The sequence below is a fragment of the Pelophylax lessonae genome, assembly GCF_965119305.1.
Source record: "Pelophylax lessonae genome assembly, chromosome: 6".
NCBI lineage: Eukaryota > Metazoa > Chordata > Amphibia > Anura > Ranidae > Pelophylax > Pelophylax lessonae.
Genome location: NC_138773.1, coordinates 224,047,132 through 224,065,389, shown reverse-complemented (window position 1 = coordinate 224,065,389; position 18,258 = coordinate 224,047,132). Strand labels below are relative to the sequence as shown.

At 45.9% G+C, this 18,258-nt stretch overlaps 1 protein-coding gene across 1 annotated transcript in view; it reads right to left on the bottom strand.

Annotated features, from left to right (window-relative positions):
• Positions 1-15,770, bottom strand: part of RBM44 (RNA binding motif protein 44) — a gene marked incomplete at its 5' end in the record, with an annotated part of 455,780 nt that extends 440,010 nt beyond the window's left edge. The window contains one exon of the mRNA XM_082260160.1: positions 14,727-15,770. Within this exon, the coding sequence (XP_082116286.1) occupies positions 14,727-15,770 (1,044 nt within the window). The remainder of the gene's footprint in view (positions 1-14,726) is intronic.
• Between the last annotated feature and the right edge of the window lie 2,488 nt (positions 15,771-18,258).

Genomic DNA, 18,258 nt, shown 5'->3' with positions numbered 1-18,258 from the left:
CACTTTCTCCTCGATAAGGGAAGACCGATAAGAAAGCCCAGGATAGTGCAATGTGTTTATAACACTTTATTCATAAATAACATCCAGATGTACACTCACAGTGTCGGTAAAAAACAAGGGCTCATCGTATATAACGTCATAAACTTGTTTGCGGTTGTAAGTGCAGCAGTCACAGCCTACCCCTCACGTAGTTTGTGCTATGAAAAGCGGCGTGCGTTCCACCGCAACTTCCGCTTGCGCTCCCCCTCCCGGAAGTGACGTATTACGTTGGCAATCGGAACGGAATTACGTTGACGCGTTTCGCCCCTCCTAGTGGGAGTTTTCAAAGATATAATAGACCGGTACTTTAGCACGCAATAAATACCAACTATGGCGGTCACATGACCCCATAGCTAGTTTCCTGTTGGGTGTCTCCTCGCTTGCCATACACTTTCACTTCCTGTTTCTTAAACTAATCTGGTTACCGGTCTGTACAGAAATAAAAGATAGAAATAAAATTATATATATATATATATACACAGTGGGTACGGAAAGTATTCAGACCCCCTTAAATTCTTCACTCTTTGTTATATTGCAGCCATTTGCTAAAATCATTTAAGTTCATTCTTCTTCCTCATGAATGTACACATAGCACCCCATACTGACAGAAAAACACAGAATTGTTGACATTGTTGCAGATTTATTAAAAAAGAAAAACTGAAATATCACATGGTCCTAAGTATTCAGACCCTTTGCTCAGTATTTAGTAGAAGCCCCCTTTTGATCTAATACAGCCAGGAGTCTTTTTGGGAAAGGTGCAACAAGTCTTTCACACCTGGATTTGGGGATCCTCTGCCATTCCTCCTTGCAGATCCTCTCCATTTCTGTCAGGTTGGATGGTAAACGTTGGTGGACAGCCATTTTTAGGTCTCTCCAGAGATGCTCAATTGGGTTTAAGTCAGGGCTCTGGCTGGGCCATTCAAGAACAGTCACGGAGTTGTTGTGAAGCCACTCCTTCGTTATTTTAGCTGTGTGCTTAGGGTCATTGTCTTGTTGGAAGGTAAACCTTCGGCCCAGTCTGAGGTCCAGAGCACTCTGGAGAAGGTTTTTGTCCAGGATATCCCTGTACTTGGCTGCATTCATCTTTCCCTCGATTGCAACCAGTCGTCCTGTCCCTGCAGCTGAAAAACACCCCCACAGCATGATGCTGCCACCACCATGCTTCACTGTTGGGACTGTATTGGACAGGTGATGAGCAGTGCCTGGTTTTCTCCACACATACCGCTTAGAATTAAGGCCAAAAAGTTCTATTTTGGTCTCATCAGACCAGAGAATCTTATTTCTCACCATCTTGGAGTCCTTCAGGTGTTTTTTAGCAAACTCCATGCAGGCTTTCATGTGTCTTACACTGAGGAGAGGCTTCCGTCGGGCCACTCTGCCATAAAGCCCCGACTGGTGGAGGGCTGCAGTGATGGTTGACTTTCTACAACTTTCTCCTATCTCCTGACTGCATCTCTGGAGCTCGGCCACAGTGATCTTTGGGTTCTTCTTTACCTCTCTCACCAAGGCTCTTCTCCCCCGATAGCTCAGTTTGGCCAGACGGCCAGCTCTAGGAAGGGTTCTGGTCGTCCCAAACGTCTTCCATTTGAGGATTATGGAGGCCACTGTGCTCTTAGGAACCTTAAGTGCAGCAGAAATCTTTTTGTAACCTTGGCCAGATCTGTGCCTTGCCACAATTCTGTCTCTGAGCTCTTCAGGCAGTTCCTTTGACCTCATGATTCTCATTTGCTCTGACATGCATTGTGATCTGGAAGGTCTTATATAGACAGGTGTGTGGCTTTCCTAGTCAAGTCCAATCAGTATAATCAAACACAGCTGGACTCAAATGAAGGTGTAGAACCATCTCAAGGATGATCAGAAGAAAAGGAAAACACCTGAGTTAAATATATGAGTGTCACAGCAAAGGGTCTGAATACTTAGGACCATGTGATATTTCAGTTTTTCTTTTTTAATAAATCTGCAACAATGTCAACAATTCTGTGTTTTTCTGTCAGTATGGGGTGCTATGTGTACATTCATGAGGAAGAAGAATGAACTTAAATGATTTTAGCAAATGGCTGCAATATAACAAAGAGTGAAAAATTTAAGGGGGTCTGAATACTTTCTGTACCCACTGTATATATATAAACACATTCTCCGTACATAACTATGGCGGGGGGTTTTTTATGTCATTTTTATTTTTTTTTTATTTTACTAGTAATGGCGGCGATCTGCAATTTTTTGTGGGACTGCGACATTGCGGCGTACAGATCAGACCCCTAACTGACATTTTTGACACTTTTGGGGGGGACCAGTGACATTACTACAGTAATCAGTGATAAAAATATGCAGTAACTGTAATGACACTGGCAAGGAAAAGGTTAATAATGGGGGTTAAATGTATGCTCTGATGATATGTCCCTGCCCGTCTGAGAAGATCCGCCTGCTTTGTTTAAACTTCTCTCCATTTCCTGGACAATCACGGGAAGAAGGCAGCGATCGCCGCCGCTCCTCCCGCGGCCCGTCTCCCGCTGTGTCTAAACACCACATGCAGTCCAGTCACGTAGGACTACATGCACTCCAGTCACGTAGTACTACGTGACTGGACGCAGCCGAGCCGCCCTGCCGCAGTATTATTATGGCTGGCGGGCGGTCGGCAGGTGGTTAAACACCTCCAGAAGAAGTGACCAGTATATAGATCGGTAGTCTGAATTCTTCCAGCATCCAAACCCCCTGAGCACAAACCGTGCCAAAAAACGCCACCCCACTTGGGCAGACTGGCATCCGTGGTGACCACCGGGGAAGGAAGATTTACCTGTCGAAACACCATAGAGCAAGCCACCATGTCAGGGACCCTCTTGTACCACAGCTCAAAGGATCAGATTGTCTAGACACTGTGGGTTCTTGCCCCACATGACAAGAATCTCCCTTGCAGACGCCTCGTGTGGACAGAGTTCGGAACTCGTCCCATGTGAGGAACACCCTTGGCTGAGGCAAAGTCCAGAACAGACCCAAATAGTTCTAGGTGGACGGAACCAGAGCCAATACCTGGAAATTGAATTTCCCACCAAACACCTGCAGAGTCCACACAGTAATCACCCAGTTGTCCTTCAGAGCAGTTGGAGACTCTGCTTGCGGAAGAAGATCATCCAGTTTCTCCAGTATTGCAATCCCCCGCTGGCACAAAATTGCCAACACCAAGGCCAGCACTAAAGAAAAACCGGAGGGGTTGAGGTGAAACCTCTTGATAATGCTCCTCGCCCACAGCAAGTAGAGGAAACGTGGAAGACCAACATATCTAGGAATATGAAGGTAAGCGTCCTTAATAGCGATAGAGGCCAGAAGATCCCCCTGATGTAGGGATTCCACTATCGCACAAATAGACTCCATTTGAAAGATCTGTACCCGCACAAGGCGGTTCAGAACTTGAAGTCAAAAATTGGATGTACCTCACTTTTCAAGTCTACAGCACCTGGTATTCCCAGGTGGTCTCCCATCCAAGTACTAACCAGGCCCGACCCTGCTTAGCTTCTGAGCTCAGACGAGATTGGTGAATTCAAGGTGGTATGGCCATAGGCTACTGGGACCTGCAAACATGTAGTAGTAGTAGCAAAGGCTTGCACCACCATGAAAAGACCTCGCAGGCGATCTGGGAAAAAGGCAGGTTGGAAGGAAAGAAACTCTGGAGGAGAAGACTGAAAACTCAATCTTGTAGCCGGACGGATACAGCTCATGGACCCACTTGTCTTGAATCAGGGAGATCCACGGATCCAGAAAAAGGCGAAGACATCCTCCCCCACACCAGATACGGGGGAGAGCACCCTTTCAGGCAGAAGGCGTTTGTCTGCAGGTCTGGAAGGACCCATTGGCATAACAGACCAGGCCCTCATAGAACCTCCGGAGGAGATCTTTCCAGGGAGGCTCCGAACAGGCTATTCCCCATAAAGGGGAGATTACATAATTTTAGCCATATTGTACGCCCAAGGATCATTGCGGTCACAGACAGCCCAAAGACTAAAGGGAGCCGTATCCAGAGAGGCATCATAGACTAACTGCAACAACTAGTCAACCAGCTTCGCAAAAGCAGGAGGAATCTGTTCCCCCTCCAGATCCTGGTGCAAAAGCGTGCCCACTCGGGAAAGTCAGGAACACCATGCACTGGCGAACACCGGCCGAAGGAGTGAAGCGGCCACCGAAGACATGTGACTGACCAAAGTCTCGGCGTTTCCACACAATTAGTGCATCCACCAGCACCCTTGCATACGCATGTACAGTAAAAAGAAGAATCATCCTCACCGTAGTGCACCCTAAGTGCGTGGACGTAGACCCAGTAGAGTTGCTATATGATAAGCTCACACTGAGAAAGCTCACACTGAGAAAACAACAATGGGAGGTCACCGACCTCAGTCCCCCAAGGAGACGCCAGCTAAAAGGTTCACAAAAGGACCACCTATCAGACCTAAGGGTCGCCCACCATAAAGAGACAATGAAGAGGGGGAAAGCCGCTCAGGTGTGCGTTCCGAACCCGGTGCAGGTCAGATCCGTCATCCAAGAATAGAAGAAATCCAATTTTGAGACCGCACTCAGGATATTATGATGAAATCAGAAGTATCTTTATTCCTCATGAATAAAATAGACAGACAGTGTGCAAACAGACGTGTCAGGTTGACGCGTTTCACGACGCTGTAGGTCACTTACTCATAACCACACAATGAGATCGCAGAAGTTTGCTAGCATTTGTAGGTAGACAGACAAACGGGAACAAGGTAGTGTAATCAAAAACACCCTGAACCAATTAAGTTGATGAAAAACAAATGGACACCAAACACAGGTTATCTCGTAAAAACCTGACCCGTAAGGCATCTGACCGCTAGCTTGTCTTCCCTAGGAGTGAACGTAATCATGTTTGATCTTAATTCGATCGGTATTTTATGTGGCATTCAAATATATACTTTTTGTTAATATGTTATGTTCCTATCTGCATTTATAAATTGGGTATAGATTGTTGGATGTAGGCGTTACATTTTAACAACTGGGCTTGTGGAATTTACAACCCAGCCTGCTAAGACAAAGTTTGCTTCCTTTATGACCCGGCATCTGCCAGGGTCTGTTAAGATAAGGCTTCTTTGAAGCTTGCATACTGATTAGGATAAGGTGGGGGCTAATTTAGTTCGAGGGAGAGAGAGGGGGGAAGGAAAATACACATCTGCTGGCTACAGCTTTAAACAAAATGGTCGCCTGTGTCACTGGGCAACATGGATGCCTGTGATGACAAAATGGTGTCCCAGCGCACGACACCATTACAGTACCGTCCGCTCAACTCGGTCAGCTTGGTTAGGTACTCGGACAGTTTGGTCAGGCCCTCGGACAGCTTGGTCAAGTCCCCAGACAGCTGCGAGTAGACCACAATGCTGCAGATTAAATTTACAGCCTGATCCATTAACGCGAGGAGCCGACTCGTGGATGAGGAGACATCCGCTCCCCCCAGCCTATAAGCACTGCAGGGAGCCCAAAGGAAATCACTGCTCCAGTCACTAACCCCCAGGAGGCCGGGAACTTGCTCAAAAGCCCCCGTGTGCGACCCCGTACAGCCCGGTCAGCAACAACCACATCCACCCCTTACTGGAGCAAGTGACAAAGCCAGCTCCTACCTCACCCAGGGGGAGGGGGGGTGGTTGGCGGTAGGTTGGGGTCAAAAGACCACCTTGACTGTTAGAGGGATGGGGGGGAATGGAAGGGAACCAGGGGGTCTGACCATCCCAAGGAGGGGCCCACGTCCACCCCAAGGGACCACAAAGGGAGAGGGGGGGGGGAAACAGTACTTACCACACCATGGAACCGGGTGGGCACCATTCCGGGCAAACCACCTTCCCATCTTGGAATGGGGGGTGTGGCAGGCTATAGGTACGCTGCGACTCATGCCGCGACCAGTGCATCCTCGCGAGGTGTTCACTTGTAGGCCAGTCCCCGTCCAATGGGACTATGTCGCGGTCGACCTAGCTCAGAGCTGAGGCCTGCGCCCGCTCTCTGGCCAGAGTGGGGAGACCTTAAGAATCTAGAATATCCAGTCCGTCGTCAAGTACAGCAGTTGATTGTAGTTCTAACAAGAACCAAATTGATTGTAGTTCTCACAGGAACAGAAAATAAAAAAGAGAAAAAAAAAATCAGTTTAAAAAAGGAAAAAATGCCAAGACAAGAGATCCCAGCAAGGGGCTAGGTCCTTACTCCTGACTAGGCAGGACAAAAACTGAATCCTTGAGCAGGAAGTGGGAGTATACCACCTGGGACTGCCTCATGGGTGTATAAAGTTCTGTTAACTTTTTAAACCCTTTTCTGCCTAGTGTCCTACTCCTAGGAAGCGCAGCATAACCCATTTGACTAATGAAGATATGTCGCTGTGTCCGTCAATGAACGAAAGAGAAAAATGGATTTTGACTTACCGCAAAATCCTTTTCTCTGAAGTTCGACAGATGCAGCTTCATAGCTTCTTAGTCATTTGGTTACGCTCCTCCCATCAGGAATAGGACACTAGGCAGGAAAAAACTTTCACCACGCCTATGGGGCTGTCCCTGTAGGCATAACCCCACACACACTGCTACAGCCCTCAGTTTCATTGCAAGCAGTGTTTAGAAGACAACAACCTCATTCCATTCATAATTAGAAGGGAGGGTGCTGCGTCTGTCAATTAACTTCAGAGAAAAGGATTCTACGGTAAGTCAAAAATGCAGGTCTCTATCGTTCATTGACAGGCGCAGCTTCATATCTACAGCCATTGGGACGTCCCAAAGCAGTATTTTCATGAGGGTTGGGAAAAACAATGCAAAGAAGAACGTAATTCCCCATAGGCTAAATGTAGCCAACCAGGAAACAAGGAGCTCAACCAGGAACAAATGGAGCTCACCTAGAAAAAACATACACCCTCAAAGAGAAAAAATAAAGATCTCTTTAACCACTTAAGCCCTGGAAGATTTTACCCCCTTCCTGACTAGGGCCTATTTTGCGATTCGGCACTGCGTGACTGTAACGGACAATTGCGTGGTCGTGCGACGCTGTACCTAAACGAATTTGATGTTCTTTTTTTCCCCACAAACAGAGCATTCTTTTGGTGGTATTTGATCACATGTGCGATTTTTTTGATCATGCGCTATAAACAAAAAAAGAAGAGCGTCAATTTTGCAAAAATAACAATATTTTTCACATTTTTTTATATGAAATTCCCCAAAAAAATGGAAAAATCAAAATTTAACATTTTAGGCCAATTTGTTTTATGCTACATATGTTTGGTAAAAAAAAAAAATATAGCAAAAAGCGTATTTTGATTGGTTTGCGCAAAAGTTATTGCGTTTACTAAGGGAAAGATTTTTGTTGTTTTTTTTAATGAGTAATGGTGGCGATCTGCGGTTTTTTTTGTGGGACTGCGACATTGCGGCAGACAGATCTGACCCTTGACTGGCATTTTTGACACTTTTGGGGTTACCAGTGACATTACTACAGTAATCAGTGCTATACATATGCACTGTTACTGTAAAAATGACACTGGCAGGGAAGGGGTTAACTTTTTTTTTTGAAAGGGAGGGGTTAAGTGTGTCCCTAGGGGTGTGCTTCTTACTGTAATTGGATGTGGCTACTGGTGTAAGAACAGAGATCAACGGTCCTACATAGCAGAACCATATGATCTCCATTCTTACACAGTGAAGAATGACAGGCAGCTTGGTTTACATTAGCCGCATGCCTTTCTCCCGCTGTAATGGACAAATCGCCAGTACCCGGCGGACATCGGGTCCGCCAGCCACACGCGGGGGTGGGGTCTGTGAGCGAGCGGGAGCGCGCCTCCGGCGGCGAGCGCTCGCTCCCTAGTAGTCCTATGTCGCTTTGCCTGTGAGGGGCTGACCGTCGCAGTAAATAGTCATGCGGCGGTCGGCAAGTGGTTAAACAGCAGCCTGCAAAAAAAAAATGAGTTTTTGTAAGAACTTACCATAAAATCCTTTTCTCTGAAGTTCGACAGATGCAGCTCCATCTTTATTATTAGTAGGGTTATGCTCCTCCCATCAGGAATAGGCACTAGGCAGGAAAGAAGCTTAGCCACACCTATGGGGGCTGTCCCTGCAGGCATAACCCCACACACCCTGCTATCATCAAGCAGTTTAGTTGCAAGCAGTGTTTAGTATAGAAAAAAAAAAAACATTCACTTAGAAGTAGAGGGATGGGTGCTGCGTCTGTTGATGAACTTCAGAGAAAAGGATTTTACGGCAAGTTCTTACAAAATTTCAGTTCTCCATCGTTCGACAGATGCCGCTCCATCTTCATTACTAGTAGAGATGTTCTAAAGCAGTATATTTATGAGGGGTGGGAAGACAATGCAAAAAACAAAAACGCAAGTCCCCCAAAGGCTAAACGTAGCCAATCACACAATATGGAGCTCAACCAGGAACAACCGGAGCGCTCCTAGAACAAAATTACACCCTCAAAAGAGAAACTAAAAAAAGAAAGGAAAAGGAGGAACCTGACCCTTCAGTGAATAAACCTGTACCACTGTCTGCCTGATCCATCTGGAAATGGCCGCAGCAGACGCAGCCAATCCCTTACGGAGGTCCATCAGAAAAGACAAAAAGAGCATCTGATTTTCGAAAAGATTTGGTTGCCTCCAAATAAACCTTGATCGCCCGAACCACATCCAAAGAATGCAGAGCATATTCCTTAGGATGCATGGGCTAAGGACAGAGTGAAGGCAACACAATGTCCTCAGACAAAATCAGAAACCACCTTAGGGAGAAATGACTGATAGGATGAAGTACCACAAGATAAGGTGAGCGGCAGGACAACACCACTAATTCTGATACTCTGCGAGTAGAAGTGATAGCCACCAAAAAGGCACCCTTCTGAGACAAAGGCAGCAAAAATCTCCCCAATATTTTCAAAAGGAGGCTTTTGAAGAACAGATAATACCAGATTGAGATCCCACGGAGCCAGCTGAGATCATCTCAGAGGAGCCATATGACGCACTCCTTGGATGAAAGTACAAATCAATGCATGCATAGCAAATAGGCATTGGAAATATATAGCCAAAGCCGAAACTTGTCCTTTGATTGTGCCCAAAGCCAACCGCTGTTAACTCCTTTCTGCAGAAATGCCAAAATCCTAGCTATAAAAAAGCAAGCGAGGATGCACTTTCAGTGAGTCACACCATGAGATAAATCTTCCTGGAAGTCAACTTCCTAGCCTTCAATAGTGTAGGAATCACAGAGTTAAAAAGAACGCTATCCCTCAACACCTGGCTTTCAAACAGACATGCCGTTAAAGCCAGCGACTGTAAAGCAGGATGGAAGATCGGACCTTGAGACAGTAGATCTTCCCTGAGAGGAATTCTCCAAGGAGTATCAGCGACCAGCCTTATTAGGTCCGCGCACCAAGACCGCTGAGGCCAGTCCGGAGCCACCAGAATGATCAGAATGCATTTCGCCTCTATCCTGTGCAGAAGTTTTAATGGGGGAAATGCATAAATCAGCCAATACCGACCCCAAGGAGCCACCAGTGCGTCTGTGGTGTCGGCCAGAGGATCTCAAGACCTGGCTATGAACCTTTGAACCTTCTTGTTGAGGCAAGTAAACAGATCGACTTCAGGAGGCCCCCACCGAACACACAGGAGATGAAACGCCTCCGGGTGCAGGGACCACTCCCCTTGATCCAACACCTGACAACTCAGGTAATCCGCCTGCCAGTTTTCCACACCTGGAATGTGTACAGCAGAGAGCTGGAACAAAGCTTTCCGCCCAGGCCAGAATCTCGGCTGCCTCCTTGGCTGCAAAGACACTCTTGGTGCCCCCCTGGTTATTGATGTAAGCCACAGCCGTGATGTTGTCTAAATAAATCCGAACCAGGAAATCTTGCAAACGAGTCGTCCAATGAGGCACGCATAGCTTTATTGCTCTGAGCTCCAAAACAAACATCGGAAGTCTTGACTCTTCCATTGTCCAGGTACCCAGGGCACAGAACTTCCCCAGCACCCCGCCCCAGCCCGACAGGCTGGCATCCATGGTTACTACTGTCCAAAACAGAAGGAAGGACTTGCCCTGGCACAGAGCTGGAGACTGAATCCACCACAACAGAGCAGACTTTGTGTTGTGGCTCAACCGAATCATAGAATCCAAGGACTTTGGATCCTTGTTCCATTTGACCAGAATCTCCCTTTGCAACGGTCTTGTGTGGAACTGAGCAAAGGGGACTCGAAGGTCGGTACCTTAATACCCAAAACCCTTAATACCCAAAACCCGCATGCAAACTCGCAGAGAGCACAGATTGTTGTCCAGCAACAACCGAATCACCCCCTGCAACTTTTGTAGCTTGTCTGTGGGGGGGGGGGGGGGAGAGATAAACCTTTGCCATGGCTGAATCCAGAGTCAAGTCCAGATACTCCACAGGCTCAGAACAGGAGTCAGCGCGGATTTCTTGAAAATTATGTTCCACCCGAACTCTTGCAGAGTCCTGACAGTGATCTCCAAATCCCCCAACAAGGCTGAGTGAGTCTGCTCTCAACAGGAGATCATCCAGGTACCCTAGTACCACAATCCCCCGCTGGCGTAACAATGCCAATACCAGAGCTAGAACCTTGGTAAACACTCTGGGAGCGGAGGCGAGACCAAAGGGTAACACCACAAATTGATAATGTTCCTCTTCTACTGCAAAACAAAGAAACCGCCGGTGTCCAGAGTAAATAGGGATGTGTAGATATGCTTCCTTGATATCTATGGAGGCCAAGAACTCTCCCTGATAAGGAGACGCCACAACTGAGCGGATGGATTCCATCAGAAACTCGCACAAATCGATTTAGAGCTGTGAGATCCAGTATGGGACGCACCTTGCCCTCCTTTCTGGGCACTGTGAATGGGTTTGAATAAAACCCTTAAACCATTCTTGAGACAGAACTGGTACAATCACTCCTTGCAACAACAGATCTTGTACCGCCCCACGCAGGTCCCGTAACCGAACTGGGGATAATTGTAGATTGGACGGGAAGAACCTGTCTAACGGACGAGACCAGAAAGCGATCTTGTACCCTAATCGGATCAGTTTGTGAACCCGCTTGTCCTGAATCAAGGAAGTCCAGGGTTCCTGAAAGAAACAAAGTCGTCCCCCCACCCCAGAATCGGGGGAGCGCAACCCTTCATGCAGCTGAGGACTTGTTTGCAGGCCCAGATTTTTATCCGAGTTAGTCTTTCCCGACCATGGCTTCTTGGGACCCCCAGAAGACCTGAACTATTTTTCTCTCTCTTGCGACCCGGAGGCACGAAAAAGACATTTATGAGCATTAAAGGAAGGCCCCGACTAGGACGTGGCACCTTCCCTTCAGCAGATTAGTGCTCTTACCCCCTGTGATACCTTTGATCACCTCGTCCAGAGAGGATCCAAACAGCCTCTACCCTGTAAACAGAAGATCAACCACAGCCATTTAGGCTCGTTAAGCTGACCAGCATTTTAGCCATACCAAGCGCCTAATCGCAATCCCCACTGCTGACGTCCTGGCAACTAACGGAGCTGAACCCAGGGACGTATCAGACATGAATACCAGAGCTTGAGCCAACTGGTTTAGTAATTCCAGCACCACAGGGGGGGAGCCGTGCCGTTTCTAAATTACTTTGAAGTAACTTCAGCCATTAAGTATCAGTCTGCACTACCAGAACATTCACAAAGGTAGTCTTTAACATGTGACCAATTTCACCCGTCTATCCAGTACCAGAGTCGCCTTATTCAACCTGGCCAACGGAGAATCTACTTTTGGTGGAAGAGTCCACCTATTGGACAACGCCTCCGCAAAGGGATAACGGCATACAAAAAAAGAGCAGAAAGGGAAAACCACAGGAACCCCAGAAAAAACGTTACCAGACCAGATGGGTGCTGCCAGCACGAGCTGCAAAAACGAAACTGAAACTAACTGCACGGGAAGAGGAAGAGAAATCAGCCTCTATCTGTAGAACACCATGCTGCATGCCTGTCCAGCCCATGGACCTCAAGTAAATGCCCGCTCATAGATTCTCAATGGGGAATAATAGAAAATGGCTGCCCATGCAATCTTAATGGGCACACAGAAGTCATGAACCCCAGCAAAATGGTGGCCCCCATGGCGCACCATGTGGTCTCCAGGACCCCCAAAAGGGGTTCCAAAACAATAGGCATCAAAAAGTCCCTGACCAGGGACCCACACGGGACAATCTACCCCCAGAAAAAGGCATCATAACAACCGCATTATTACCGCCCCCCCAAGATGAAAACGTACTAGGGGGTAGGAGAATGCCGAGGGGTATCCAGATTTGTCCTCCAAAGTGCCAGGGAATCGAGGGAGCCCCTAAGGTCTGACCATTCCAGGGAGGGGCCACGGCCGCCCCGAGACCTCCAGGATTTTTGCTGGGCAATATTTACTCACCATACTACGGTACAAGGTGGGCGCCACTCCGAGACAGATCACCTCCCAACCGGGATGGGGTTGCTGTCAGCCAAGGGGAAGCTGCGACTGAGGGAATTCCAGGTCATGTGCGTTCCAGCCAGACTGTCCACTCGCAGGCTTGTCCCCATCCATCGGGGCACTGTTGTGGTGAGGCCTAGTCCCGGACTATAACCTGCTCACGCTTGATGGCCAGGCTGGGAGACCTTAAGGATCTACATTATCCAGTGCGAAAACCACAGCTGGATGTTGCTTCTAGTTCCTCTGGATCTTGGTTCTCAGGAACTAACTAATGAAAAAAAAAAAAAAAATCACAAACTTTCCCTGTTACAGCTAAGACCGAAGTCCCAGCAGGGAGCTTAGGTCCTATTCCTAACACTAGGCAGAACAAACTGCTTGATGATAGCAGTGTGTGGGGTTATGGCTGCAGAACAGCCCCCATAGGTGTGGTTAAGCTTTTTTCCTGCCTAGTGCCTATTCCTGATAGGAGGAACATAACCCTACTAGTAATGAAGATGGAGCTGCGTCTGTCTAAAGAACGACAGAGAAACTGGATTTTTGTAAGAACTTACCGTAAAATCTTTTTCTCTGAAGTTTGACAGATGCAGTTCCATCTAGTCAGACTATAGGGCTTTTCTTCATTAACTCTGCTATTATCTTATAATAACCAGGGATTGTGAGCCCGCACTTATAGCGGTGGGACCGCATTTTTGTATTTTCCTTATAGGGTATGAGGATTACATAATGATTTTTATCTTCCCTCTTCTGGGACCAGTCAATCTCGTTTTTCCTTTTTGTTTCTCCCCCCTGCTTTCTTTTTTTTTATTCCTTTTTTCTCCTTTCTTCGTTTTCGTTCTCTCTTTTTATGGGGGCACTATGTAGGGCGGGCAGATACTACTCCGATGTTGACATCTTCAATAGGGACATGTTTAGATGCGATCTCACGTACGTCACTTGCGGGATCAGCTGATCCCACCAAAAGTGAAACACCAGAGCGGCCGTCCCCTCGCCACGCCATTTCCGATCACGCTCAGCCGTGCCGACGGCACAGCTGCGCATGAGCGGAAACTTATCCACCCACGTCCCCACCACCAAGCAGACGGCGCAGCGGGCATAGGGGCGGGGCCTCCCGTTCTGGAGCCAGAAATATAGGATGCTTTTCCATATGTCATTTGGATCCTTTGAGGAGAGGGGGGCTAAATTGGGGATCAGCACTTGCCAACAGGTCAGTATCCACTATAATTAGAATTGTGGATGTTGGAGCAATAAACGATTAGCTTCTAATTTTTGGCACTCTACCTGTATCACCTATCTCAGAGGAGCAACCGGAAGGGATTACCCTCTGACCACCCATGGTCAGAGGGTACTTGGGAGATTTGGGTCCATATAGTCTATTTGATATTTTTCACCTGCAAGTAAGTTCCAACTTTTGTTTCATATTTTATATATTTAAATGTATTTGATATATTTTGTAGTGGTTTCCCGATAGACCATCTGGGATACATATACAGTACTGGCCCATTGGATTTCCTATATATGTATATATAGAAAGATGACTCCAAGTGTGAATGAGCAAGATGGCCGCGGTGTGGGCGTACTTGCGGCTTGACGCCGATATCTGACTCGTTTCATCATCAAGGACGTTGTCAAAGGCATGAGTTGTCATTCACGCTTGGAGACATCCGTCTACATGTGAGTGCCATCTTTATTTTCCTTCAATAAATGACCGACATACTGCACTATTGTAGTTTTTCTTCATTTGGAGGTCCTCACCTTTCGGGGATTATGTGTATGCCATAAGGAGACTTATGAGGCTGATCATCCCGATATGCCACCTTCAATACAAGTATATATTTTGGTGATTTAGGAGGGGGCCGTCGATGTCCATTCTGGTGAGGATCCCGGAGGATATCTCTCTGCAGGCTGAATTTGACCACTCTAATTTGAGGGTCAAATTTTTCCGGTAAGCAGTTTACTTGAGCACAGTGTTGGAGTGACCCCTGGATGTGACATCCTTTCTAGGTGTGGGATATCTCTCTCGCACTTCTATTCCTGATGGAGGAGTATAACCCAATGGCAAAGAGGATATGAAGCTGCGTCTGCCAGTAAACGATAGAGAAATTCTAATTTTAAATGTTTGTTTCATATATTGTCTCCCCACAATTTAGAATAAAATGCCAATATAGAACAAACCATCTTCTGTGTTTTGGTGTATGTTTTGCCTGTACCTGTCCCTTTTCATTATCAAATGTGCAGAATCTGTGAAACTTACCCGAGCAAAAATTCCAGGAAAAATTATATCTGTATTCACATCCATTTTCTGCCAGTCTGTTTCTTTGGTCTGAGTTTCCTTATCACTGTGAAAATTGCTTAGCCAGGAAAAATCTGTATTACAAGACACATTCCTGTGCTGCTTGACTGTCATCTCAAGACTGTTGCACATTTCAACACTCCCTGCTCTTGACAAACTGCCGGACTGCACATCTGGGGATGCAAAATACAAATTGCTTGTTTGGTTGCACAAGTAATTGCTGGAAAGATCTTCAAGAGCTTCTTCAAATAGGCAAGATTCAGTTTCACTATGGTCATCAATTGAAAAGGGTGAACTACATCCACTGTAGCTGCTACTTTTAATAGACAAGAATGTTTCATCATCACATATATCACTAGCTGAACACGCTTCTTGATCTATGGGATTTATACATTTGTCCAGTAAGGGTTTCTGCTGCTGGCAAACATTTTGGCCATCTTTCTCCAGCAATGCTTGACTAGGATCTTGAAAGTCTGAACACCTCTTACTTCCAGAAACAATATCTTTCTTTGCAAACTGTGTGTGATCAGAAGGGTCCCATGTTTCAGTAATGGTTTGACATTTGTGGGATTTTTTGTCAGGCTCATAACTACTTGAAAAATGATCAGCAAAGGTAAGCTCATTGGAACTATCGATCGGATTTCCAGAACTACAATGTGGCTCAACCTGTGAGAGGTTTACAGTCTCATTGTCAATATAATTTCCTGTGCCAAGATTAGTAGATGGAGAAGAATCATTCTCATACTTTTTTTCTTTAAGACTTGCTGGTTCATTGGGCACGGCCTTGTGCTCCAAAATCATGGAAGAACAGGTTGTATATTTATACTTGAAGATTTCACTACTTGCTTTTTGCAGTTTAAAGCAACCAGCTTGATCACACCAAAGGTTCTCCTTGCAATTAACCACTTCCCGCACAAGCTCTCTAGAGTGGGCGCTTGGAGTTTTATGGGTATACAGCTCTTCAGAGCAAACTACAGTGTAGTCTGTGCTTTCGGAGTGATCCATGATAGGACTGCAAACCCAGAGTAATTTGTGTCGTATTTATTTTCAGTGTTTTTGGGCTTGTCCTCTAGGGAAACAATAGTTTTCACCAGAATTAGCAAACCGAGGCAAATCAAGCTACCTGTTTTAAGAGAAGAAAATTTAAAAACCATTAATTATTCTTACTATTACTACAGGTATTTAAATAGCACTGTCAATTTACGCAGCACTTTATATATATTTGTACATTCACATCAGTCCCTGCCCTCAAGGTGTTTCCAATCTAAAGTCCCTAATTTACATTTAAAACACACATACTAGGGCCAATTCAGAAAAGAGCCAATTAACTTACCAACATATGTTTTTGGCATGTGAGAGGAAAACCGAGTACTCGGAGGAAACCCAAACAGGCACAGGGAGAACATGCAAACTCCATGCAGATATTGACATGGTTGGAATTCAAACCAATGACCCTAGTGCTGCCAGGCAGAAGTGCTAACCACTTTGCCACTGTGCTGCCCAATAATAAACTGCATTTAGCAACCCTGTACAAATGAAAAATTAAGTTTGCAAGCCAATACAATTTTAAACAAACAGACTGAAATCTGGCAATGGGCAATTCTATTCAGGGGATACAATGAGGTAGTTACCAACAAAGTCTGTATGCTGTCCCGGACAGATAACCACAACAAATAAATTGTGAGAGCTTTTCACTTTCAAACTGACACACGACTATAAATTGGTCAGGTCTGTTTTGGACTATACAAGTACCAGTTCTGATCAGTGCAACTGTCACCATACATCCATCTGCTTAGTTTATAAAACCAAAGTCCAGGAATAATGGGATTTTTGACTTACCATAAAAACCATTTCTCTCAAGTTCATTGACGGACACAGCTTTTAATTCTTCTGAACCATTGGGTTATACTGCCCCCTACAGGAGTAGGACACTAGGCAGGAAAAAGCTTCACTATGCCTAAGGGTAGTCCCAGGGAGTATACACACACACTCCGCTATAGGCACTCAGTTTTTTTACAAGCAGTGTCAGAATAAAGCTAACTCCACAGAGGGGGTGGGGTGCTGTGTCCCTCAAAGATCAGAGAAAAGTCAAAACTCCCATTTTCGCTTTCGTTAATTGAAGGACACAGCTCTAGAATCTTCTTAAACATTGGGACGTCCCAAAGCAGTGTTAAACATGAGGGGTGGGAAAAATCTGAAAAAAAATTCCAAAGCTAACCATAGCCAACCAGGTAACAGAGCTCAGACTAAAAAAAATGTAGAAACACTTGCGCCAATATGTGAAAAATTCATGTTAAATATTAATAAACTTCAGGTAATTGCAGCGGCTACACATCCACCATAAGGGGAAAACAGTCTAACTATAAATTGGAGATAAAAAATCCACAATTCTAGCAGTGCAAAATTCCTACATATACACATTATATATATATATATATATATATATATATTTATATATTATAGTGCATATGTGAAAAATATTTATATATATATATATATATATATATATATAAGAATCTTCTGTGCATATAAAGTGCTTCCGAAGAAATTAACGTAATGACTAAACATGTCAAGCTGATACGCACGCTGCCTCATTTTGAACCCTAGCCGTGGAACGCATGCCGGACCGACCTGCAGGAAGGAACATCTTTCACCCTGCTAGAATTGTGGATTGTTTATCTCCAATTTATAGGTAAACACAGAGCTCAACCATAAACAACTGGAGCTCACCTGAAAAAAACAATAAACACAATACACCCTCAAAGAGGACCAGGTCCTCTAAACAGCAGCCAGCAAAAACCTTTCGGCCAAAAGAAGTATCCGCAGATGCCAACACAACCACTTAAAGCGGAGTTCCACCCTGGGAAAGTTTTTAATAAAAATACCCCCGGGACAGTCGGGGCTAGTGCATTCCACAATGGCTAGCCTCTGATCTGTCCCAGGTTGCACTTACCTTTTAGAAGAAATACTTACTTTGAAAATGTATTGTCCAGCGCTGCCATCTCAGGTGTGGGCAGCTTGAAGCCAGCGCGATCCTCTTCTGTGTCCTCTTCCGTTTTCTTCGGTCCCACGATGCACTGCACCGGCCCGCCGTCACTTCCGGTGCCGCAGCGTCATCCCTGCACAGCTTCTGGGCATGCCCAGAAGCTGTTTAGCAAGGTATGACGGCGCATGCACCGGAACTGACGTCGGGGCCGGTGCAGGCGCATTGATTCCTGGGAGCGATGACGTTCAGCTCCCAGGAATCATTGCAAGCCAGGAAATGACAAATCGCCGTGGCCGCCGAGGGGAGGAAGAGGAAGTTAAAGTAAGTATATTTTCTTCTAAACAAGGTGAGTAAAAAAAAAAAAATTGCGATTATCCATTTGTTTTTCAGGTGACCCGGAGCAAGAAGATGGAAGTATAATTTTAGGGTGGAACTCCGCTTTAACAAAAACTCTGTAAAATTGTGCACCGATGACCAGGTGGCCGCCTTGCAAACCTGCATCACTGA